This window comes from Mycteria americana, chromosome 3 (genome assembly GCF_035582795.1).
Source record: "Mycteria americana isolate JAX WOST 10 ecotype Jacksonville Zoo and Gardens chromosome 3, USCA_MyAme_1.0, whole genome shotgun sequence".
Taxonomy (NCBI): Eukaryota; Metazoa; Chordata; class Aves; order Ciconiiformes; family Ciconiidae; genus Mycteria; species Mycteria americana.
In genome coordinates, this window is record NC_134367.1 from 126,352,933 (window position 1) to 126,378,575 (window position 25,643).

Below are 25,643 nucleotides of genomic sequence, written 5' to 3' on the forward strand. Positions count from 1 at the left end.
CAGAAACAAGGAAAGGAAAAATCCCAAAAAACATCATAGTGAGCTATAGCCATCAAATCAGCACTATGTACAACCTTTGGAAAGAAAGATATCTAGAAAAAAATAATTACAAGTATCATTTTTGGAAAGCTGACAAACTACACAGGACAACATTTACAATGGGGCTGATATGTGCATGTGTGCAAACCTAGTAGGTCAATACCATGATAAAAGCATGAAGGTACTGCCCTGTCGGACAGCGTTAAAAGGAAATGCACTTTGCCGCATTTACCCACTGCCCAGCATCTTTGTTGCACGCTGGTTGGCTTCGTCAATCCTGGTTTTGTTGGAATCAGCCTAGGGAAACACAAAGGAAAGAAACAGATGATTACAGGGCAGAAAGAGAACATCGACAATGCTTCGTGGACGCGTCTCTAGTTTTGGCTAGGTCAGGAGAGAAAAAGAAGCTTGAAAGTACCAGAGAGCTGTTTTTATAGCGGTATTAGGGGCCCAAAAGGGAATTATAGATTTTCTGGGTTTGTGACACTTCAGGTAGCCTTTGAGTAGAGCTTTTGTGTTTGCATTCGGCTTCACTGAGCTCTTGCAAATGCTGTGCCAGATCTGTAGCTGGTGCTATTGATAGGGCTACGGCTGCTGGTAGTAATGGATGACAGGATGAGAACCGCTGATGCGCACGTGGATTTCACTGGTGAAACGCTTTAGTGCTCTTCAGTGGACCTGGACTCTGTCCTAATTTAGATCACCAGGCATACAGTCAAAACTAGAATTTTGGTCAGCGTACTGGAGAATCGCTGGAGCAGGGAAGCTAGACCACCTGATGCAGGGAATGCTGGTAGAGATAAATTTATTTGAAAATACACCAGTCTGGATCTCTTGGCTGTATATGTGAAAGGAAGGGAATAGGTAGGAGTGATGCCATTATTCCTTTCTCTCAACAAACTCCACCAGTGTAGTTGCAAGACAGAGGAACCTCTCTTGTTGGGCAGCAGCATAAACAGGAATTAAGAAAGGGCAGGGATTCTACTGGTATTTGAAGCAAGCAAACTGGAATTTAGTCCAGCATAGGCTGAACCGTTAACTTCGCTGTCTTCCATGGGGTAACGTTTGCCACGCTTATACAATGCCGTTAATAAAACGGCACCACTCGGGAGTTTTAGGAGTTCTCTTTGAGTGAGAAGACACTTTGGCCATGGCTTTGTGTAGCTCTACAGAAGTTAGTTTTGGAGACAAAGACATTGTTTTAGCTGACAAAAATTGGCAAAGCTCCATTCAAGCCCATGTTGCTATGCCGACTTACGCTAGCAGAAGGACTAGATAGAAAAGGTTTCCGGTTTTTGAAATCAGACCTGTGGGAAAGGTGAGAATTGTGTAACTGCTTTAAAAGCAGGAACTCAAAGAGCAAACTCTTTTCGATGGTTTGATGGCTGTGTTTTGTTAGCTTTGATGATTGTTCCCACATCTCTGGGGTGTATCCAAATCGTACGGATTTATTTTAAATCTCCAATTTGCAAAGACAGAACGGCAAAGCAACTTTCCCACATACATTTAAAAATCCTTTAAAAATGGTTATATTGATGTGCAATAAATAATTCTTAAATATCTTGGGCTTTTCTCCCTAATTGTTTTGGCAAATCTATGTAGATGTATATTTTTAGTACAGTAGCATGTGCCAGATCCTCAGCAAGCATAAATCAGCATAACTACTCATTATAAGCCACACTCCTTTATTTTAGCCATGAGTTTGACCTTGTCTACCTCAATGTAGTTTTGTGTGCTTTTGCCAAAAGACTACCTAAAAAATAAGTTAATGGTTTTGGAAGCGGTTAAGTTTGTCATGAAATACAGGAATATTGATTGAATATTGATGAAACACCATGTTCCTAAATAGGAATACCAAGGTCTAATTCTGGTGGATGATGTTGCATCAAAGTCAGTGGGAGTTTTTGCCCAGACCTTCTCACCTTGGTCAAGACAAAACGCTTTGAGCTCTTCCTCCCAGCCTCCTATTTACGGATCATTTTAGGGCCAGGGTCTTCTGGTGATGATGGCTGGGCCATTTGACCTGCTCATCACATCATCATTTTAGGTTTTGGCCTTTCTCTCTGATCTGAGGGAAGGATAAAGCCTCGCTATCCTGATTACTGTGGATAGATCAGATTACATCTCTGCATTAAGAGATTGCTCTGGTTTGGATGCACGCATCCAGTTTAACGTAAGTGCTTTAGGAGCATTTGCATTAGCTCTGTGAGGGACCCCAGCTTTTGCAAAATGTGCCAGCCAAGGGTCTTTCTAATGATCATAGCTGATCAAAAGCACGGTGCTCCAGCTGGTCAGGAAAAGAAAACAACTCCAGCAATGCTGTATTGCCCGCCACCAGCTAGGGATGATGGTCTATTGCCATATTTCATTGCAAAATGGATGTGTATGCATTTGTGGTTTCAGTATTATCCGGCTAACCGTAATTTCTATCTTTTATAGAGGGTTTTCCTAATACATTGTGTTTCTTTTTCTAGTATCTTATTACTGTGTGTCCTTACTCCGAGAAATGTGGCAGATTTTCACTAAGACTGAAGACTGTCTTGTTTTTGTGCTGCTTTCATGACGTCTCCTCTGTGTACGCTGCAAGTCCGACCTTCCGAAATGTGTCACTGCTCTTTAGCCAAGGGCTCTGCCTGACGTGGCCTGCCTGTGAGGCTGGGTTTAACGAATCACATTAGCTTGCAGTGTTCTTTTTCTATTGCTGTACGAAATGCCTAACTCCGTAAGAAGACCGCCTAGATGTGGAAGGCCAGTCCCTCGGTTAACCAACTGCTCTCAGCACGCACTGCCTAGAGACGTGGCCCACGTACTTCATGTGCACAAAGGGCCTGGTCAATGTTTGGGAAATCCAGATGCTTGCAAGCTTGAACTGATAGGAGAACAGTGACTTGTTAGGCTTGCTGTAGTTTGTAATAGTAGCCTGCAGGCACAGATAGGACGCAGCTGATTTCCATCCACAGGGCTTGTCTCCTGCCACTATGTTATGTCACGAGTAGGGCAGCTGGTAACATGTAATGGTGCATGTCCTCATACTTGCTCTGAGAAAATAACCTATGTCCTAGACGTCTTATTTAAAGGTAGTTATGATGTAGGCTGTATAATCTTCAAGTCCCTTCTCACAATGTAGATAGATGTGCTGCTTTCTAGTGCTTTTCATATGAGTAACAGCGGTACATCCTTCCTCCCATGCTCCTATTTTTCCCAGAAATATGAAATGCTGCAGAATGGCATCACAGTAATACTGTGCATTTTCCAATACAGTCTGTATTGGGTTTGCGTGGCAAGGTTTTGGTAGTGGGAGGACTACAGGGGTGGCTTCTGTGAGAAGCTGCTAGAAGCTTCCCCTATGTCTGATAGAGCCAATGCCAGCCGGCTCCAAGACGGACCCACTGCTGGCCAAGGCTGAGCCCATCAGCGACGGTGGTAGCGCCTCTGGGATAACGTATTTAAGAAGGGGAAAAAACCCCTGCGCAACTGCAGCGGGAGGGGGGAGTGAGAATATGTGAGAGGAACAGCTCTGCAGACACCGAGGTCAGTGAAGAAGGAGGGGAGGAGGTGCTCCAGGCGCCGGAGCAGAGATTCCCCTGCAGCCCCTGGTGAAGCCCATGGTGAGGCAGGCTGTCCCCTGCAGCCCATGGAGGTCCGCGGTGGAGCAGATCTCCACCTGCAGCCCATGGAGGACCCCACACTAGAGCAGGTGGATGCCCAAAGGAGGCTGTGACCCCGTGGGAAGCCCATGCTGGAGCAGGCTCTTGGCAGGCCCTGTGGACCCGTGGAGAGAGGAGCCCACGCTGGAGCAGGTTTGCTGGCAGGACTTGTGACCCTGTGGGGGACCCACGCTGGAGCAGTCTGTTCCTGAAGGACTGCACCCTGTGGAAGGGACCCACGCTGGAGCAGTTCATGAAGAACTGTAGCTGTGGGAAGGACTCATGTTGGAGAAGTTTGTGGAGAAGTGTCTCCTGTGGGAGGGACCCCACGCTGGAGCAGGGGAAGAGTGTGAGGAGTGAGGAGTCCTCCCCCTGAGGAGGAAGGAGCGGCAGAGACAACGTGTGATGAACTGACCGCAACCCCCATTCCCCGTCCCCCTGCGCCGCTGGTGGGGAGGAGGTAGGGAAATCGGGAGTGAAGTTGGGCCTGGGAAGGAGGGAGGGGTGGGGGGAAGGTGTTTTAAGATTTGGTCTTTTATTTCTCATTACCCTTACTCTGATTTGATTGGTAATAAATTAAACTAATTTCCCCAAGTCAAGTCTGTTTTGCCCATGAGGGTAGTTGGTGAATGATCTCTCCCTGTCCTTATCTCGACCCACGAGCCTTTTGTTATATTTTCTCTCCCTGTGCAGTTGAGGAGGGGGAGTGGTAGAGTGGCTTTGGTGGGCACCAGGTGTCCAGCCAAGGTCAAACCACCACACAGTCAAATTAACAGATGCAGCTTTATAAAACAAAATTTTGACCAATGCAAAGCCATGTGCTCTACTGTGTTACGTGACTGTCTCTCTGTCAGAGACGAACTTCCCACCTTTAAGACAAGGTATACTTCACCCAGTTCTCTCTGGAATCAAACTCCAATAAGGGAAGCTATCTGAGTGAATCCCTCAGTGCAGTATTTTCTTTAATTTTTTCACTAGCCTATGAGGTAGTTAATTGACATGAAAAATAGGCAAGGGCATCCTGCTCGTGTGAGAAGGCTTGCACGTGTAAGAAGGCTCAAGAGTACAAGCTCTACCACTTAAGGTCAGAATTAACTCTAAGCAGCACATGTAAGTCCTTGGGTTAGATCCTGAGGTTGTATAAATCTCAGTGGAAGTCGAGTGTTGTATTGATTTTACACCAGATGAAGATCTAGCCTCTTATGTCGCTTCAGCCTGGCTGTGCCTGTGCCTGGAGCTCTGCCAGCAGGAATGCAGATGGCTTGCAGTTCTTGGGATCTGAGGAGGGCAGTGAGTTCCCAGCCGGGTTTGGAGGGTGCTGTTATCTGCTTCAGAAATCTGCAATGCAGGTCTGCCGCTTGAACGGGGCTCTCTGCCTTTTTAGATGGTGATTTTGCAATAGTAATGCTGAGCTTTTGTATTTCACTGGGGCCATGTGGGGCCCAGATATATATATAGAGAGAGATATATACACACACACACACGTATATACATACACACACCAAGAGAGCTGGTGGATCTCTGACCTAACGTATTTATAAGCAGGCAGCACGATAAAACTGGCTGCACTGTTACCATATGGCAAAGCCTTGCTTAATAAATCCCCAAAATAATCTTTTTGGGACTGCTCCTCCAAACAGGTGATGCAATTCTGAACTGCTCATGGAGTTTCCAAGGGAAGGGAAAGCCCAGGAAGGTCTAAAACTTGCCAGGAAGTGGCAGGGCATTCAGGCCCAAGCCCTGTGGTTCTGCATAGCTCAGGGCACTTCTCCTTTCCCAAAGCTGTGGCAGAAGGAGCCTTGATTTGTGCTAATGGGTCCCCTTGCCAGCTGTTGTCTGGCGAACCCAACCGCATGGGTTCAACCCGACCTGCACTGGAGGTTCCTGAAGATCCACAGCAGCGAGCTCTGCTTTGGGCCAAGGATTTGGAAGGAGAAAAGAGCTCTAGCAGCTATTTCTGTCCCTTGTCCTTCTCTGAGCTGAAGACAAACTGCAGCACGCACAGCCTGTGCTTGCAGAAGGGAAAACACAGCCCCTTTTGGGATCCTCTTAGAAATGTCAGCTCTTACCTTCTCCATGATCCTGTCAATCTGGCGATTCTGTGTGTCGATCTCGTTGCCCATGTCCAGGGCCATGTGACGTAAGTTGCCAATGATGCCGCTGACCTGCTCGAGGTTCTCATCCATTTCATTTTCCCGGGCATCGTTTGTTACCCTGGGAGTAAAAAAACAATTATTTGTAGCAGAGACAGAGGAGGTTCCCCCTGGAACTCTGATTCACCCGAAACCTCCCCTGCCTCCTCCTTTGCTTGTCACCTGAGGAGCATGCTGCCATGCTCAGCTTTGAAGAAAAGGGATTAATAAGTAGGTAGCCTGAAAAACATTACGTGCTTATTTTTTGGATGTTGGGCTTAATCGTCTGGGTTCATCACTGATCCATTTATACTGCTCGTGCCTGCCGCTCCTAGAAGCGTTGCTGTCTGAGCTTGTCGGTAACACATCCTGCACCTCTCTGCTGGTGATGGTCCTTCTCAAACAAAGGATGAAAGGGTGCTCCATTTAGACCCATGTGTGGTTAGAGTACGTGGGAAATGCTGGAGGGTGGTGGAATTGAAGCTATACCAGCTCCCCTCCTTGAACTACACATAGCTAATGGATACCGTCCAGCCCTCATACCCTTGGGGCTCACTGAAATGGTGGGGAAGAGCTGCTTCAGCTGTGAAAATCCTGACCTAACATCCTATTTAATTAAATGTATTTCTGGTAAATGACAGAAGCAGCTTCTCTCAGACTTAGTGGCTTCTGTATAGATCCTTTGTCTCTCATTCTTAGCACTACCTTTTTCAGTTGCTTGGTTTTTAGAAGGAAAAACTTGTGCTTGAGCCGAGGCCCAGTTCAACTCTCCAGTGACTGGAGAGGCATGTGGTGACTGATACCGGGAAAAGCAAGGTCCATGGGTCCCACTCAGAAAATCACTACTTTCAGCCTCTTATGCAATTTGTGTTCATGTAGGTGCCAAAAGGGCGCTATAGGCTATTTGCAGAACGATTATGGTGTAGCGTAACTACTTCTCTCTTTCACTGCTATTCTGTTATCATGCCCCAGCCTTCGTTTTGGTGGGGCTGCCATCCAGAAATTAAAAAAAAAGGGAATGGCAGACCCAGCAAACTTAAATGGCAACTCCATCCCACGCTCCAGATTGCATGACAGCATTGTTTCTATCACACTGATTTCCCTTTATCACAGCAGCCAAAAAAATAAGTGGATAATAGTTTTTGGAAAGATAATTACTTATTAATCCAGTGTCCTTAATCTTCAGAGATCAAAGCTTTGCCTACTGGTATGCCTTTATCCATTCAGCTGATAGCATTGTCATCTAAATACATGCTCTATAAGCACTGTAATCAGTATGTACTTATTGCTGGATCCCTATGTATCGCTGAAAGTTTGCAGTTTGGTTGCCATTAGCCTAGCGGTGCGTTTCAAACTGGCTTTCATTTGAGTGCGCAGGGGTTGCCACTAAAGCGTCAATGCTTCTCCATAGTTGTGGCTCTACAGCAGCTGAGGAATGGGGCATCATTCCCTGTTCAGTGAGGTTTTCTGGAGAGTCACGAGCAGGGAAGGGGTGTACCTCTAGTTAAAAGTGCGCTTCAGGTTCTGCGTTTGGCTCGGTGCTTTGGCAGGGAGCCCGAGGCTTTTTTCTTTTTGAAAAGAAAGGAAGGGGTGCCGGACGCTTTCGTATATCTTCTGGCAAGGAGGGATAACGAGCACTACATATCTTGGGACGCAATAGCAATAAACAGTATTTATCTGACACCCCTTTGCTGAGGCATTCGACAACTGTCGTTAATGAGACCCCTAATAAGGCCCCCAGGAAAAGTGCATGGTTCACGCCAGGCAGCTGGAGTGCAGAGGACGGTGCTGACCGGCCGTGACAGCCTGCAACCTCACATTGCTGCTGTGAAGTAAATAAATAGATATTATTTCTATGTTATTATTGCCGGGCAGTCTCAAGGAGGAAGGTTTAGGGCCACGTTTTCAAGCACCTTCTGGTTCTCAGGGCTAAGACCCTTAACTTCCAGGATTTCCGACAACGTAACCATCCTTTGCGCTAGCTGAGGCAAGCACCCACAGGGCCAGGGGAAGTCAGCGGACGCGGTAAGCCTTTAGTACCTGTCTTTAATCGCCGTCAACCTAAACCTGAGCACCCGCCACTCGGTGGAAAACACCGGCTCCATCGCATTACCCAGCACCACTGAAGGAGTTAATGAGCATCACAGAACTCATGACCATATGGAAGAAATCTAAATATATCAGTGACGAGGAGAATAGAGAGAAAACAGTGGATAAAAAGGCTCACCTGCGGATAAAGCCACCACTGATGGCCATCTGCTCCCGTTCATCTACGACACGTGCAGGCTGGCTGGCTACGACACCATCCTGATTATTGCCCCAGGCTTTTTTGTAAGCATCACTTGATTTAAGCCTATGCAAAAAAGATGATGAGTAACAACGCATCCAGTGGACAAGGACAAACGCAAAACTCTTTACTTCTCCAAGCTAAAAGCTGAATCAAGCAAATGAGTTTTCAGATAGAGGGTCATTGATTGTATACCGATATATCATAACCCTGAATAAAAGGAGGGGTTTGGGTTTTGGTTTTTTTCACTTTACTGCCACAACAACTGTGATGGTCAGAGGTTTTGTTTCCAATAGGGTGAATTGCAATTGTCAAGTCTACGACACTGCACACAGGTTTTTGGATGTTGACTTAGTTTCCAGAAAGAAGGAAAAAAAAAAAAAAAAGGAAAAAGAAAAAAGAAGAAGAGAAGAAATACAGATAAGTAGAAAACATTGTTTCATTTCAGTGACACATATGTTTTGACATCAAACACAGAGAACGTACTGGCAGACAGACATAAAAACAGAACTGCCAAGTATAGTGTGTACATCACATCACAGCAACACACCCTTTTAGAGAAAAACGGATTTGGCTAGATTTTAACATTTTACCATGCAGAAGATTGGGCTTCTGTTGATATTTTTTAACATATATGTGGCATAATAGGCATTTAAAGCCACTAACCTTTCCCAAGGTGATTTGGGGATGATTTTATCATAAAATTCATAGGGTTTGTTAGATTTTTCAAATAATATATCGGTACTTGAAAATAGTAATCATACATCGACAGTTGATGTACAAACCTTTGTCCACAGAGACAAAAAGTAAAATAGGCAGAAGTGAAATGAGTGCAGGAGGAAAGAAAAGATAAGAGCAATCTAGCATCAGAAAGGGAAATTTTTCTACATTTTTCTTCATGCACCAGCTACAGGCATGAATAAGAAGTGAAGCATTCTCACTAAGCACAGTTGCCCCAATAGTTCATCATACTCTTAATGCATCAGCAGTAACAGCCTTCACAATAAGCAAGACACAGGCAAAAATGGATCATCACTTCCTTCAGGAGCTTTAAACCACAGCACTTTAAAACAGCCTAGCGACTTGTTAGATTTGTTGTTTATGACAGTTACATTAGCTTTCAGAGAGCCATTTTTGACTGAGCTGCCGTGGATAGAAAATTAAAACCCAGGCATACCTTCAGTGGCAGATTAGCATGTGCAGCATATTTAGAGTTGCTGTCATTGGGGTCGTCAGATGAGACTGAACACTTTAACAGGAGAGTGTGAGTGTTTGGGGTCCGTAGGTATAAGTTCTTGATTTTATTCCGGAAATGGAGCAGTTTCCAACAAAGCTGTTGGGAACTGCAAAGTTCTGTGGTTTCCCTGTTCTTCAGTCACCTCCAATCAGTCATATATAAACAGCCCTGCGGCTTGGATTTTGGGGGAGAAACTGAATGTGCTTCTGGAGGATTTGGGAAAGGACACAACAAACCCATCTCTGGTGTTATGTTCTCTCCACGCCCCCTGAAGCAGCTCAGCTTCTATTGAGCCTGAAGATGTGTTGCATGCTCCAATATAGAATTAAAATGTAGGTGAAAAGAGGATCTTTCCTACTCATCTGTTTTGTTGCTTATTTCCTATTAAAGTCTGTGAAGACTTAAAAAGGTGATGGTTGGCTTATTGTTCTTAGTTCTCTGAAACTATACAACAGCTTTGGCGTTTCTAGAAATGAGTGAACGTGATTTTCTTGCTGCGCATACATTTACAGGGGGTTTTGCCTGTTCTTTAGACCTGTGCAACTTTGAGAGTGAGACCGTCTCTGTGTTTGAGGTGAATGATTTTATATACCCAGAACTTGATCTTTATTTTCTCGTGGACTTCCCATTAAAGTCAACAGGTGGAGTCTGGGTCTGCTCATGGTCGATAGCAGTTGTCCTTTTGAATGCAGTCGGGTCAGAGTTTCGTGCCATGGGCATTCTGGGTCTCCTGAGAATGTAGGATCAAGCCTTGCATTTTGGTAAGGCTCACAGAGTTGGATTTACTCTGTATATCAGAGTATAGTTATGTGTGAAATGGTTAATCTTTTTTAAATATATGCCATTAATCTACCACCAGCCAGAAGAACATTAGGGGATCACGGTGATACTGATGCCCAGAACTGTATGGGTTGCTCTCCCTCCTACACTCCACTTCTCAGAATATCATCTTGTTCGTACTAGTTGAGTCCTGGCATAGTGATTCAAGGAACAGTCTCTAAAAGCATTGTTCATCCATACTGTTTGTGAACACATTGACTGATTAGCCATGCTAGTTTATACATCTGGCTGTAGACGGCAAAGGTCAGAATACAGCCTTAAAGCAGGGAAGAGACACCTTTAAAAATGAACATCGCCCACATCGAATGCATGCAGTATCCTTCTGTTCTTGCATCTATTGATTTCATGATACTGCAATCATAGTGAAGTGGTAAATGTTTTAAGGCCACGTGTCAGGTGCTAACCCCACCCGTGCCACGGGTCTGGCTGTCAGTTCTGAGCAGCCTTTCCTGCAGTACAGAACGTTAAAACGGCTTTAAAAAATGACAATTCCTGCAAAATACATTGGAATTTTTTGTCCTTCAAGGGTGAACTTTTGACGTAGGCATTGTGCCAGGTTTCTCCAGGAGGAGCAAGCCAGGGCAGCGTTCCTCTTTAAGTTGCAACAGCTGTTAGAGCGTGGGAGGTGTAAAGTTTCTGCTGCATGCTCTTGTACCTGCAGCTCTTCTGCACTGCGTCCTCTGGTGCAGGACAGCAGGGCTAAAGCCTGTATCAGAGCTGATACCTATTGCAGGCAGTCCCACTGACAAAGGCTGTCTGCAGCTCTTTCCATTCCTCCTTGCCCCTCTCCCATTCTGCACACCAAGGCAATAGCACACATATTCTGGGCAAAATGTTTACCCCGCCAAAGTATTTGTGGCTTCGTACACAGGAGCAAAATTGATTTTTTTAAAGCTGAGGCGGTATCTGCATTGCGTCCCAAGGGAATTAACTTCAAAATAAATGGCGATTGATAAGGCAGAAACCCAGTCCTACCGTTCTGATTTCTGGCAAAATACCCACTGAACTCCAAGACAGCTCTCTCTCATTTGGGTCTTGATAATCATGGTAGGATCAGGCCCTGGCTGTGAGCAAAGGGTCTGTGCCACTCAGAAATGGAGTCTAATCCTACAGAACCACTGCACTCTGCTTTGTTTCCTGCACAATCTCTGGCCAACCATTTATGGGTGTTTTCACAGTAACCTGGTTGCATGCCTACTCGCTGCATGCTGGATTTGCCATTCCTCAAGGACTTCTGGTCGGTCCACTTTGTCCCCGATTTCCTACACCCACATAACCGCACATCACATTTTCTTGGCATTTAAAACAAGCTTTGCATTACTTGGAGGACGGTTTCGTTCAAGTGTGATGGCATGCAAGCAAATTCGATGCATTTCAACATTTCTGCTTAGTGTACGTGCTACCCAAACGAGAGAAATTTGGCATGACATGTTCAGGTTTTCTCAAATTTGTTGCCTGTGGCAGGATGAAAACCATTTCGAGTTGGTTTCCAATTGTGGAACATGTCTCTTTCAAGATCTCATCAAGGACTATTTCTGTTGAGCAATGTTGTGTGATTTTCATCCATAATTTTGAGTAATGTTTATTATGACCTCTTCTGCATTTTTTTCAGCTTTTTTGTTTTGTTTCTTAAACTTGTTTGTGAAAATATGTTGCAAAATTTAGGGTCTCCAGGAATAAGGTAGCCCCAGTGTTTTTGTTCGCTGGAAAATGGAACCACTCAGTACACTTTGTGTAAAATGTTGAAACTTTTACCGTTAAAAGGTGTCGACAGTGAAGCTTTCACTGCAGTATGCCTGATTTTAATGCATCTACAGTAATTCCCAGTCAGTTGTCTATGCTATGAGATGAATGCATTTGAACCAGAATCGTTCTTTCTGCATGCCACATGCTCATCCTGTCCATGTGCCTAGCAAGGATGAGCTTCACAAGGCCTTTGGGATCAGCCTTAAGTGCTCAAAGAGATGAGGCAGGCAGCACCTACTTGTTACATGGACAGACACAAAGACCACAGAATTTTCCTAGGTCCGTCAAATTCTTTTCTGCTTCTTTCATGTCCTTATTGATTTGGTCCATTCCCTCTTCGATGCGTTCCAGTTGTTCTGATTAAACACAAGTATTTTATCCCCACAGAATGAAGCAGATGGAAAAGGACAAAGAAAAAAAAGACAAAAACTTCAGACATTCACTGTGACAAAAAACTGGACACCACATAGCAGAGCCGGTACCCAGTACCTACTTGTTACAAGGACATATGAAAAGGCCACAGCATTTCCCTAAATCTTTTAAATTTTTCTCGGCCTCCTTCATGTCTTGGTTGATATGGTTCATGCCTTCTTCAACACGATCAAGTTGTTCTGGTCAGGACAAAGGGATGACAGTGTGGAATGAATTGTATTTTTGTTTGTTTGCTTTTGTCTTCAACAGAACATGAAAAATGACCATGTAGAACTGAATTAATAATGACATTACAATGCATTAATCAGAGCTGATGCATTGTTGAAAGGATGTATGCCGCACTGGATGCCGAAGATGTTTTTTACTAATATGGGAAGAGTAAAACAAAGGAGGAAGATGTTTGAAATATATTAATTTAAACAAGATGTAATGATGTAGAAAGGAAGGGTTATAAAGTTTAAGGTCCAGAAACATAATACAATACATCCACTTACTAAGACACCAATGACATCCAAGAGAAAGAAAGATAGTGTTATTATTTTGCATTTATGTATATAATACCAGAGAAAAGGTGTCCTTCCATGGAAAATACTTCCGTTACTTACACTTACAAATGTCTTTGAATTAGGTGATTTGGGGCAGTGTAATTGCTTTGATTAGCGAGCGAGCGAGCTGACGGTAACGGTCCCAGAGATGGAGCGAGCTGTTAGGAGCCGTGTCCAAGTACTCCTTTTTCCAGAGGCTGAGGAAACTGAGACCTGGCACTTTGATTGGCACCGGATATTAATCTCCAATCTGAGTATGGCCTCAGGGCTGTTTTTTTCTTCTGGTACGGGTGCTGCAAATCAGGAGTAACCCCAGCGAACACAGAGCAATTGCAACCACTCCAGGAGCCTGATGCTTACTGAAAGAGGACCACTGGCTCTGACGTTCGTTGTCTCTGTCCCCAGGGGATCTTATGAAAACAAGCACTGGGTGAAGACTCATGTTTTCAGTGGGGTCACTTCTGCTCTGCTCTAGGGCAAGTTATGAAGCACCAAGCCTAGTAACCAGCCATATATAGAGACCGTCTCTCCACTGGCATCAGACAGAATTTGGCCGATTTCCACCTAAGGCTGACAATGATCTAGGGTTTTCTTAGTGACTCGGTAGCTCAGAATAATTTACTGTGTTAATTTCTTCACTATTAAAGCTTGGAAAAATGGCCTAGAGGAACAGAATGCCACAATGTAAAACTGTAAGAATGGATCCTCCACTGATGTAAACAGATGCGGATCCAGTGGGATCAGGGGTCTTATGTGGAGTCTGCGGTAGCAACAGCATTTTACGTGGCTGAAAAGCCTCACCATTTGTTTCATGAAGGATAAACCCAAATAAGTATTACACGGGATGAGAAAGTTACTTGGAGTGGCATTTCAATCCATTAAAAACTGTAACTGTACCTAAAGAGGCAAAGTAAAGCAATCCCAGAAAAACACAAATACATCCCTATTCCCCATGTTGAATAGAAAAAAATATAAATACAGAATTAGACCTGTGGGGAAAGGAACTAAGAGAGCACTGGTTATAGGAGAAATTTAATGTCATCCCTGATGTTAACCGAGTCCTGCCCAGAAGGGGGGGGGGGGGGGGGGGGGGGGGGGGGAGAAAAAGAAAAAAAGGAAGGCATTTTAGAAAAAGAAAATCATGTGCATATTGACGTCAATACAAAACTCCTCTTGACTTCTTTGGGAACATGAATAGGCCTAATTTCTTACTCGGGTTTCTAATAACAATTGAGGTTTAGATTTTGAAAGCTTTCTGGGGGATTTGGATACCCAATTCCCATTAAAATTAATTTTATTTAATTAAATTTAATGGGAAACGGGCATCTCACCCCTAGAGGGCCTTGAAAATCATGGCCTAAATTATTCGAGCTGAAATAATTCAAATATTGAACTTGTGCTCTTTGTTTAATTCTTGCATGAGGCTGGGCGGAGAAGGAGAAGGAGAAGGAGAGGTGCCATGTCAGTATTGCGGCTGCATCCGCTTTTCACCTGTCGGTTCCCACTCTCAGCTGGATGTGCCTGTCTCCTCATACCACGGGAGTTACTGATCCCAAGTCCAAGGATACATTTAGAGGATCAGAGTTACCCGGCAGTGTCTTCTAAAAGGGGCACGTATAATGTGAGCAAAGCATTGGGAAGCTAATAAGGAAACCTGAGAGATGCACTGCACAAGTTCTGCCAGCTAAACCGCTGAGCCGACAACCAGGAGTACAAGGTTAGGTTGTTTTAATGCACCTTGTAATTTTACGTTTGGGTTGGGAGGCTTTAGCAGAAGCTTTGGTTCGTGTTTGTAGCCACAGATCGTCAATCTCATCAGAAATGTGAGAAGGCGACGCTCCTGCTCCTCGCTAACTCGGAGTCCTGCCTGCTCCTGCGTAGCTGGGCGACCCTGGGGCTTGCTCTGGGAAGCGGCTGTGGGAACGTGAGCTGGCTTTTGCGCTGGTTCATGCAGCATGGCGGGAACCGCTAAATTTCTGTCGCAGATTCCCACCTCCTGCTTGTGAGAGCTGTGTTTGCAGAGCCCGGCTGGTTTTCAGGGCTCTCGGTTAAAAGGAGGCTATTTCCACGTGTGTATTTTGACACGGGGAGGGACAAGAGGGTACTGACTTTTCTTCCGCTGATTTTGCTGCTAGTATTTCTCTAGCCTTGGCTGGCCAGTAGAAAACGCCAGGTAAGACTGCAGGGATCAGTCCAACCTCTGGTACCACTGGTGGCTTTCAGCCCAAGCATGTTTCCTTGCTCAGATGCACGTTCTCTGAAGCCAGATACGTCTCTGAAGCCAGGGCCTTTTGAACTTTCTTTCCCTGTTTCCTACTCTGCCTGAATAGATGAATGCTAATTGACGAGTGTATTTGACAGGACTCAAAGACTTCCATTTAAATTATAGCTCTCTCCAGGAACCTGACTTAATTTATCCTGCTTCAGGATTTGTCTGTGATGCCTATGCTATTTCTGAATAGAAAAGGGACCCACAACTAATTTATCTTCCGTTAAAAGAACCTCATCAGTGTAAAAAGCCCATGTCATATTTGTAGCCCAGAAGTCTAGACAGCTGGCTGCTGGTCCTAAAACCATCTGCTAGTTGTTAATGTCGTGGGCTGGATTGTTAACTGGTTTAAATCGGCGTAGTTATGCTGGCTTCATGGAGCAACACCAATTTATACCTGTCAAAGATCTGGTCCCACAGGCAAGAAAATAGATTCATGAGTCTAACCACAATTATTGAGGTACAAATATTATAGAGGAATTAAGTTAATAGGGTCACTCTGGATTTGTTTTAGTATAACTGATATCAAAATCTGGCCCAGAATTAATCACTGCCGGTAAGAAATCAGATGGCTATCAAAAGGTTAATTTAATGTCTGTCTTCATAAATCTTCCCTATTCCAACTTTGCGTGTTGTATTAAAGGCTTTAGGGGAGGCAGCCTGCTGGTATATACTGCCATGAACCTATGCAAATTCACACCTACAAAAGGTCATTTCCTTTACCTCCCATTTAGAGAAGCACTTCAAGGTCAGTGTTTAAACATCTTTTGATAGTTTGTTGCAGTATTCTTTGAATATACTACATCTATATATATGCTTATATATCATATATGATATATAAGAGAATTGGCGTTGTGGAAGCAGAATACACATCAGAGGCCTGTTTCACTGAGATTTCCCTCACTTTTTTTCTGGGAAGCTCTGCTAATTATTGGCCCTTTCTGCATATTGATACCCTTTTATGTCTGAGAATGTCACTTTGATTCATAGTGGCCATATATCTTCTCCCAGATCTTACAGCAAACTAATGGCGTATCTCAGGATACAAACAAGGGTATTTTTCCACCTGTGTCGTTATACTTATGAATTACTTCTGTATCAAAACCATAGGCAACTGCGGGACCATAAGCTAGTCCTGTTAGTTTTACTGTAGCATTGTGGACCTTTGCCAGCGGGTCTTTGCCAGGATCTTCCGTAACAGCCTGGCAAATGCCCACTCTGTGACTGATCTGGTGAAGCGGCTGGGAGAGGGAAGCTGTAGCAAGGGCATCCCTCAGCTGCTCCTGTGGTCTCTTGAGCAAACACAGCTGCAAAAGCATCTTAACACAACGTCGGATGCAGAGCCAGGACAGGGCAAGTGTGGTGTTGCTCCACCTTTGCATCCCCATCTGTAATTTATAACAAATGTTCCTTGACTGGTGTCCAGGACCTGGGGCCTGGGCTTGAATGTCAGTTAAATGCATTTGGAGAAGGGAACTTGCTCCTTTGCCTGGAGTATTGTGCAATGAAGTGATTTCCACCAAGGACAATTTTAATTAAAAAAAAAAAAAAAGAAAAAAGGACATCTAAGAATGCATTGTAATCATAATTGCATACAAGAGGGCTGAATTTGAAAGAGAGTCAGCAGATTAAGTATTTCCGATGACACTCGGTGATCCCATTTTCCATAAAGCAGAATCATATCCGAGCAAAGTACATTTCTAGGACTGCCTTTTCAGAAATCCTGAGTCTTGACCTAGCTCCGCTCTGAAAGGCATTGCTGGGCACAGGTACGAATGGAAGAAAGCTGGCAGGGAGTGCTTGTGAGCCCACGTGTAGCTGTGCTAAAAATAACAGTAGACAAGGCACAATCTGCTTTTGTGGGGTGTTCGGTTTTTCTTTTGTTCTGCTCTGCACTTTCAACGTAATTAATGCCATTTTCCCTGTAGAATCTGGAATAGTTGATCGTTACTATTTTTTTCACTAATTAGCAAACCGTTTCTGACTGCGATCAGCTCAGCTCCTAGGTGTTGTTGGAGCATCTCTAGCAACTCTGCTTTTGGCATCTCACTGCCTATCAATTTTCGTGCTAGCTGTCGAACAGGAGAGAAGCTGGGGAAGGGGCATGCACAAGGGGCCGTAATTTTGCTCTCTGATGGAAAGGAACGGTAATTCTCTTTGTATTTACTGCATTTGTTTCTCCAGTGCCATAGAAACAGGTCAGCCACAGCTCATACAGAACTGTAAAACTTGCAACTCATGCAAAAACTGTAGGGGTCAGCTAGCATGGGCACCGTCACTCGGCGTCAACCCTTTTGCTTGTAGGGTCGCCTAGTGATTCCAAAGTTTTATCTCCATAGTTCAACTTGATCTGGAGTACAGATCTGCTGGGTAGATCAAGCTACTCTCCACGTTCGCTGGCATTGCTGGTTGTGCGTTTGCTGTTGGTGTGCTGCAGAGAGAAAATTTCAATTGCCTTGACATGTTCTTTGTGGCTTATTAAAGTTGTGGATGTTCCTCAATCTTGCCTTGGATGAAAAATGGCTGTGCTGCTACTGTTGTTATTGGAAAAATTTCTCCCTTCTACCCTGTTTTGAATACAAGAATAAAATTCTCGTCCAAATCTCTCTGCCTGCTGATACTCCCGGGTGATGGGAGTTTCCTTTGGAAGAAGAGAGCTACCACTCTGGGACTCCTGCTATGTCTGAAATTCAGGTTTATCTTCACATCCCCACTTTGTACTATCACTTTCATTTCTACGGCCTGCTTTTAACCAGCATGCATCCAAATGTTAACATTTTTCTAAGCTAGCATGTTTCAAAGACATATTTAATGAAGCAGAGCGATTGCTACAGCTCAATAATCGTTTGCAGCATGACATTTTTAGTGTAAAATGCAAAAATCTTAGTTTAAAGCATTAGGTACGTATCTATATTTAAATAATTAATTAAGGGAGCTTGACTCGAAGCCAGGTTTAAAAAAATGTAAGCATTATGGATGCACATAGCGTCTGGGAAAGATTTTCTCACTGATGGAAAAAATCTCAACAAGGGGAATCTAACCTCTTCACTCCTTCCTGTGGGCTCCCCAGGGGAAGAACTGTGTTGAACTGGTTTGGGTGACAATACCTGGCTCAAAAAATGATAACTCTTGGTATTGCAGAGGGACTACTCCAAAAGCCCACTCAGATTCCCAGTGACTTCAAAGGGCACTGGAAGAGGTCTCTAGTTTTTATGACGGTCCCATTCTCTGTGAAACAGGAGTAATGAAAGCTCTTGTGAAGCTCCACATCTCTGTAGGGTCATAACAGGCTCTGTGGTCTGGTGCGCAGCCAGCTGCGCTAAACATTTAGGCAACAGGACCGGCTTTATTGTCTAAATACCTAGTATTGTAAAATTACATTGACTTATTTCCTTTTATGATCCCAAAGACTTCTGCTTATTGATATCAGAAAATGAGTTCTGCTTTGCGTTATTTAGTTTGAGATCAGCTCAAAGAAGTTTTCCTTGTAAGGTCTGTTTAACTTCAAAACAAGCAGTTTTGTAAGGAAACTTAGAAATAGAGCTTCAAGCAACTGCAGAGATTAGATATTCTGCTTGCCGCCCACTGGAAAGATCAATGTCATGTTTTTTGTCTATTTAACACCTAATAATCTTAAGTGACTTGTGCAGTCAGCTGAAAAGAGATCACATGGCAGTGTTAGCAAATTATTTCCTTAATCTGATAATCTGCAGAGGCATCCGTGAGTTGCACACATTGCACTAATTACAGAGGGTTCAAAGTCATCATTAGCGTATTTTGCCCAATAATATAAGTCCTTTATCGCTAAAATAAAAAAAAAAAAATCAGGAATTATTACAGCTGCATATGGCTAAAATGGACAAAACTTAATTAAACAATTAACATAGTACAGTGGTTACAATATTCCCAGAGTTTGTGGCATTGTTAGGCTGTGTTCCTTGAGAAACCCATTCTGTATAGTCACGAGCTTAATTTACTGAACCACTTAAGGCATGACCATAACCAATTTAAAGAGGCTTTTAAATTGTCTGATTCTTTCCTGTAAGTATCGACTAACTGCATCTCTGGCCATACAATATACATTTCAGGTTTTACTGTCAATGAGAGTTTAATACTGAGTTCTCTGGACTCCAAAGAGGTCAGTGGGTCCAGTCTCAGCTCCTTGGCTCACACGGGCCGTCCTTCCTAGCATGACTAGAGAGTCGGTGGGACAATTTGTGCGTAGAGGGGTTTAGCAATAGTAGAACTCCAAAGTAAAAAAAAAAAAAATTCAGGGTTAAAAACAAAATAACCCCCCCTAGCAATCTGTGGAAAAATAACAGTTAAAGAACCGAAACATATTTCCCAAGACTAAACACAAGGGCAGTTCTAGCCTCCACTAAAGTTTCTGCTGATCTGCCTGTGAATTACATTGCAAGACACACCTGGGTATTTATAGTCTTTCTCTGACAATATTTGTGATTTATTTTAACTGTATAATTTGCTGCCGAAACAAAACACATTATTTAGACAGGTGCCATATCTGTTTCAACATAAGTAATTTCTGGCTTTCCGTATTCAGCGATAGTTCTTTTACTGCTGTTATTCAGAAAAAAAAAAAAATTCGAAGACAACAAAATATTCTCTGTAATTTTTTCCTTGTCAAGACAAATTGATGCAAGAAAATTTGGCCAGGTTAAGTTCTTTTCCTAAAGGGGGAGGTGGGGGGGGAAACAACGAGACATACACGTAAAAGCCAACAGAAGAAAATACTTTCTGTTTAGGTCTTGTTATTACTTTTCATTCATTTTAGTGCCAGAGAGGCAGGGACATTACAGATGAAAGGGGGCTGTCAGGTTCTGCAGTCCATTCCCCAACAATGTCGTACCGTTGCCTATAACCGTTGTCTGGGCTCGGTGAGTAATACAGCATTACCTCTGTAGAAGACATTTCCTAATACAGTTTTGTATCGTGCCGCATAGTAAATAATAACAAGGGCTTTTTGTGGGCTGGTTTGATATAGAGTAGCAGCATTTATGTTCTGTGGATTTAACTTCTCTTTGGAGACGCAGTTTTGCTTGTGCTGTGGGTCTGCAGCAAATGAAGACTTATTAGTTTTGTTGCGGGGGGAAGCTACCTGCTTCTTTGTAATATTATGAAGGGCAAAAATGTAATTTCCTGGAACGTATTGAATATATCTAGCTCTGTCTTTGTCACTGTCATCCACAGACAGGGACTCATCTAAGCTTGAAAGCTCCTATATGGTCGATTGTAATGAGCTGATGGTGTCATAGCTTTTAATGTTAAATTCCTGTTATCCTCACTGACATTTCTATACAAAAAGCAACTGAATTTTACACAAGCTAAACCTGTTTTACCTTCTCTTGGGTTGCATTTAATGCATGCTTTTCACTTGTAGCTAAAACAAGTGAGAAAATTACATAGCACCTGCATAAATAATGTTGGATTTTACACTTAGGGAGGCAAATCTTCCCATTGTGTAGCTGGATCTTGACCCAAAGGTTGCTGAAAAAATGATGATTTGGTTGAGTTCAGCCTGCAGCTCTCTCTGACGTTAATGAGAAACAGATCAAAAGAAGTACAGACTATTAGGCAGTTATTGTACGTTCCTCTGTCAGACAACAAAGCTAAAGGCAAAGAAATTCTCGAGTTCTCATGCACAGCGACATACGTGTTTTATGGCCCTCATTTTCAGGTTTGCACACAGTTAGTACAGCACTTGAAGAACGGTTATACTTCCTTACTGAAGCAATCTGAACTTACCTCCTTGCTCATCCAACATAACCAAAGTCCTGATACCAGCATCTTTACTCTACATCCCAATAGTGGTAGCAAGGTAAGGAGAGAGAGGGGGAGAAGAAAGAGAGAGAGAGAAAGAGAGATCAGTGAGGGAACACTCAGCCCTAGATACGGGACATAGGAAGACAAAAGAAAAACAGTGAAAGGAATGACAAGGCCGTAAGGGGCTGGTGGCACAGTCCGAAGACCTTATGTGCCTGGACACTGTACAAGGAACTGGGTACTCTCAATGGTACCGTCAGTCCTTCAGGATTCACTGGGATGCTGACCTACTGCAGAAAACACAAAGTCCGGGACTTGGAGATTAAAATAATCACTTTACACAAGAGTAATTTCTAAAAAGAGAGGGTTCATCTCCAAGTTCTCTGAAGCAGGAGAAGGGAAGAAGGGGGTGTTGACATTGCAGGTGTATGTTCATCCCCCAGGAGAAATTCCCAAGGAAAATAGATATGGCACTAACGTGTTTGGTAAGGAGGCACAGTGGTTTGTACATAGCCCTTGCAACACAGAAGTCAGAAAGCTTACCTACTTAGGAAATCCATTTTAAAGTAGGCTAATATTTAATAGGATTAAGCCATATTTTTTGGCTTGGAGATCTAATAGATATGGGTTTGAGCCAAGTTTTAGTTCAGCGAAGAGACGCCTTTAGCATCAATGGACTTTGGATCAAGCTTGAAGGCAAGATTTGTAAAACACCTACGTGCTGATCCTACCCCTGGTCCCACGGAGGTTAATGGGAGTCTTATCATCGCCTTTGCTGGACACAGGGCTTGAGCAAAAGCCGAGCAATTCAGAGCTCCCACCTGCCTAAATCAGCAGCAGGGCGCCTTTCACAAATACAGGTTTTGCATGCAGTATCATCACTCTGGGATGTGATCGGGTGTCTCGGGTTTCGGGGTGCTGTGATACTAAGCTATATTGCAGATCAGATTAGCTCCTTTTTAATTACAAAGGGGAAACTAGCTCCATTCTGCTTGGAGCAGTGATAACGTCTGTGAATAATTAATGGCCTGAACGATCTCCTGACTGTTGCATTTCAATAACAGATGAAGTCCTCTGTGGCCTGACAGCTTGCCAAGGGAGTCATCTGGACACGTGCAGCAGTAATATAGCTGCTTCCCTGAAGACAAAGCCATCCATGCCCCTGTGAAGCAGATAAAGTTGGTGGTGTCGATTTTGCAGAGGGCAGGGGAGATGCCCACAGTTGCACAGGCATGTGAGGAACAGAAACCTGGGGTCCTGACCTTCCCTTTTGCTTTTTCAGACCATCCTCCTCCTCCTTGAGACAAATTAAGGACTTAGTATTATCCTTCCTCCCAACTGCCCTGCTCGCTCCCATCGCTCATCTCTTTCTCTGGGAGCAGTGAAGTCTCTCTGGCCGTCAGCTGCCTGGTCCGCGCTGGCAAGGCGCTCCCAGGCAGGCTGGCAGCGCACTGCCCGCGTTGGCTCAGCCACAAGCCTGACCCTTTGCCACGCTCGAGGGCTGTCTGGCTGGTGCAGCTGGTGCTTCTCTGCTTTGCTTCAAGAGGATCCTGCTCGGCTCAAGAGGGATGCGAGATGCCTCTTGTTACGCTCTCGTCTGCCTTTCTCTGCGCTCCCATTCTTGTCTTTAACGTCTACGGCACTGTAGAAACTGGGAAAAACATCAGATGTGTGCAGCCTGGTTTGTCCCCTCCCCCGGCCTTTATTTTTTTTTTTTTTTTAAATCCTTGTGTGAGTTGCCAGGTGGAGAGAAAAAGCCTTCTGCCTCTCCCCACGGTCTGCTGCGCCCCACGGCCCCTGGGTCAGCTAGCTACCAGGTACCCGCTGCCGCTCTCCCTCCCTTCAAGCTCACAGGGCATTTACTTGAATCCCAGCCAGCTTTTATTTTTGCAACCTTTAGAAACTTAGGGTCCAAGGGTCATCTTAGATTTGCCTATTTAGAGTAAGGAAACAGCCTTTAATGATCTTAGGTTTTCTGTAGGGCAGGTGTCAGGTTTGCTAAGCACTGGGTATGCAATAGCTTTTTATTGTACTCTTTCTGTGCTCTTGGTACCCAAGGATGTCTTACCCCAAAAGATTTACATGTATTTTAAAAAACATGCCTCTTGCAAACACAAAGAGACTGCTTAGGTCCTGAGTCATCTTGTATTTGAGTAAACATGGTGCAGTCTGACATGGAGCCCTTCTAAATATTGGACTCAGAAAACCCACAATTGGTGGTATGATAGTTGTTGGCTTTCAGTGAGTCAGGCATGGTCAGGCTGAGAAATGTTTGCTGCTCCTTAACCCTCTGACCTTATTTTCCTGCAATTTTTAACATCTGAGCAAAATGTCTTCATGCAACTAAGATGCCCAGTGACCTGAATAAGACCCATGCTGAGAGACGAATTCAGCAATTAGTCCTTATGGTTTGTATTTCATATCAAACCCTTGCACAGAGCAAAAGAGGTGCAATTTTCTTTTACTTACCTGACCATCAGTGCCATTTAATTTTATCAGGCAATACTGTATCTCTTAAGAGCAGCCTGCCACAGCATTAATACTAATGTGAAAATATTGAAGGGTGTGCATTGAATATACTTGTCTGCATCTGAGGTCTAATCCAAAGCACATTGAAGCTAATAAAAAGATGCTCACTGGCAAAGATGAGAGGTGATTCAGACATCAAGTGACAATCTCCTCCTGTTCCAAGTTTCTATTAAGCATCAATTTTCAGCTTTTTCACAAAAAATAAACTGTGTAAAGCCAATTTAAAAAAAAAAAAAAAATCACATTTGAGCATTTAAAACAGATCCAGACTTTCCTAAAAGTTCAGTATTTCCATTGTGACTGATCTTTTAGATAGCTCAAAGCCAAACATGTCTTTAAGACAGAACTGTTCTAAAAATGTGCTCATCATCCAGCTGTCTGAGCAGGAGAGAAACACTCAGTAACTGACCCTCAGGGACAACAGACCGAGGCATCTCTGGAAACTACAAAACCTCTTCATTTAAAGGAATATAGAGGAAGAAATGTGCCACACCAGTGTGTTTGGGGCCCAAACACAGACAACGTTGGCGTTTTCTGCGCTAGAAGTATCACAGAAACTCCCCTTGGTCTCAGCGGGGCAGGTGTCAGCAGACACACTCGAACCGGTTGCTTAGAGAACGTGTAACAGGAGGTGACGAAAGCTGTGACAGCGAAGCGCCAGCCCAGAAGAAGATGTTTTACAACAACCGATCATAAACCCTTGATAACAGGCTCCCAGAAGAGCCATGGTCACAGCAGGGGCCTGGTGACCATGCTTTGATTTGTCTGGTCCTGAGGGCTCAGGAAGGGTTCCCACCCACATCCAGTGCTCTCCAACATCAATGAGATCCTATGTGGGAAGCCATGAATGGGTAGAACCATTGAGGTCCGCCTTGTTATGAAAATGTGTGCTAATGGTACACTTTCCGAGGCATTAGAGCCTTTCTTTCTTCCTGTGCAATGGAGGAATTTCTTAAGACTCTTCAGTCCTTGCACAGGCAATCCTCTCTTTAGATGGCGGCAAAATAAGGATTCTCAAAAAATGGGATGCCTAGGGTAGTTCAGGCCAGAGAGAAGAAAAATGCATCTTTCACAGGACCCTGCAGAGTTCATGGAGCACATGCCATTTTAATCCAGGTCTTAAATCTGTAACAGCCTTCTCTCTCCAGAGTTACTTCTGACTCTCCTTGTTGCACTTGAGAGGAGAATTTGGACTGCTGGATTTTGCCACGGTACGGCAAACATCTCACACTCTTGTCCTCCAAAAGAAAATGGCACAGCACGAATTGCTTTTGCTGAGGCATTAAACTGACAGCTCTGGAGTTCCTCTGTTTATCCATAAGGCGGGTATACTGCAAACGGTAAAACATACAATCTTTCCCATGCAGCCCTTGAACATACTCAGCCCTAACTTGAGGAATGAGCAGGGCAGCCCACGTGTCCTCCCAGACTTTGATTTCCATGGAGACTACCATGGGTTGCCAACCGTTTTTCTGCAAAGACCTGACAAATTTTGCACACAAGATGACCCCTCAGAGCAGGAAACCATCGCTTTTGACTTTTAAAAATTAACCCCATTGGGGGAAAGAGCACCATGAATATAGACCCCCATAAAGTTTATGAAAGTTGATGTCCTTCGACCTTTCAGTAGCACTAAGCTCTAGTGTTTAGACAAAAGCAAACCAACAAGGAGTACCGATTTGAGTTCAACATGCGTTCTGTGAAGCACATGCCTCAGTTCTCCTCTAGACCACAGGCTAAGCTACTGATCAGAAAGCCAGAATATATGATTTTAAAGTTCTGGGCTTAATTCAGCTCCTAGATATATCATTCTAAGTCTGTCGGTGCTTCAGTGAAGCCAGTTTAACAGCATAACTGGGACCTCTGTTGGAGGCTTTAATATACATTACCCTCAATCTTCTGTAACTGCTTTTAAAAACTTTTTTTTATTAGGATCTCGCTCAGAGCAAGTCAGCAACAAGGCGTTCACTGAAATTTGCCCAGCACTTTGGAGGGGAAATACATTGCTGTATCATTTCTTGTTATTACTGTTATGTCACTTAATTTCCCAAGGTGGAAATAAAACCGGGAAGAGGATTGGGATGACTTCTCAGAGGGTCCATCAGTTCCTCCAGGAACACGGTGTGTTGTGTCCTATCCATGCCTGCTACAAAAGGCAG

At 43.9% G+C, this 25,643-nt stretch overlaps 1 protein-coding gene across 2 annotated transcripts in view; it reads right to left on the reverse strand.

The window, feature by feature from the left end:
* Positions 1 to 267: 267 nt before the first annotated feature.
* Positions 268 to 25,643, reverse strand: part of SNAP25 (synaptosome associated protein 25) — a 30,199-nt gene continuing 4,823 nt past the window's right edge. The window contains exons 3-7 of one of the 2 annotated variants that reach the window (XM_075497482.1): positions 20,938 to 20,986; positions 12,167 to 12,284; positions 8,046 to 8,171; positions 5,756 to 5,900; positions 268 to 336 (exon numbers count right to left, since the gene is read on the reverse strand). In XM_075497482.1, the coding sequence (XP_075353597.1) occupies positions 268 to 336; positions 5,756 to 5,900; positions 8,046 to 8,171; positions 12,167 to 12,284; positions 20,938 to 20,986 (507 nt within the window). Of the gene's footprint in view, positions 337 to 5,755; positions 5,901 to 8,045; positions 8,172 to 12,166; positions 12,285 to 12,421; positions 12,540 to 20,937; positions 20,987 to 25,643 lie in introns of both variants that reach the window. The other variant, XM_075497483.1, reaches the window with a different exon arrangement.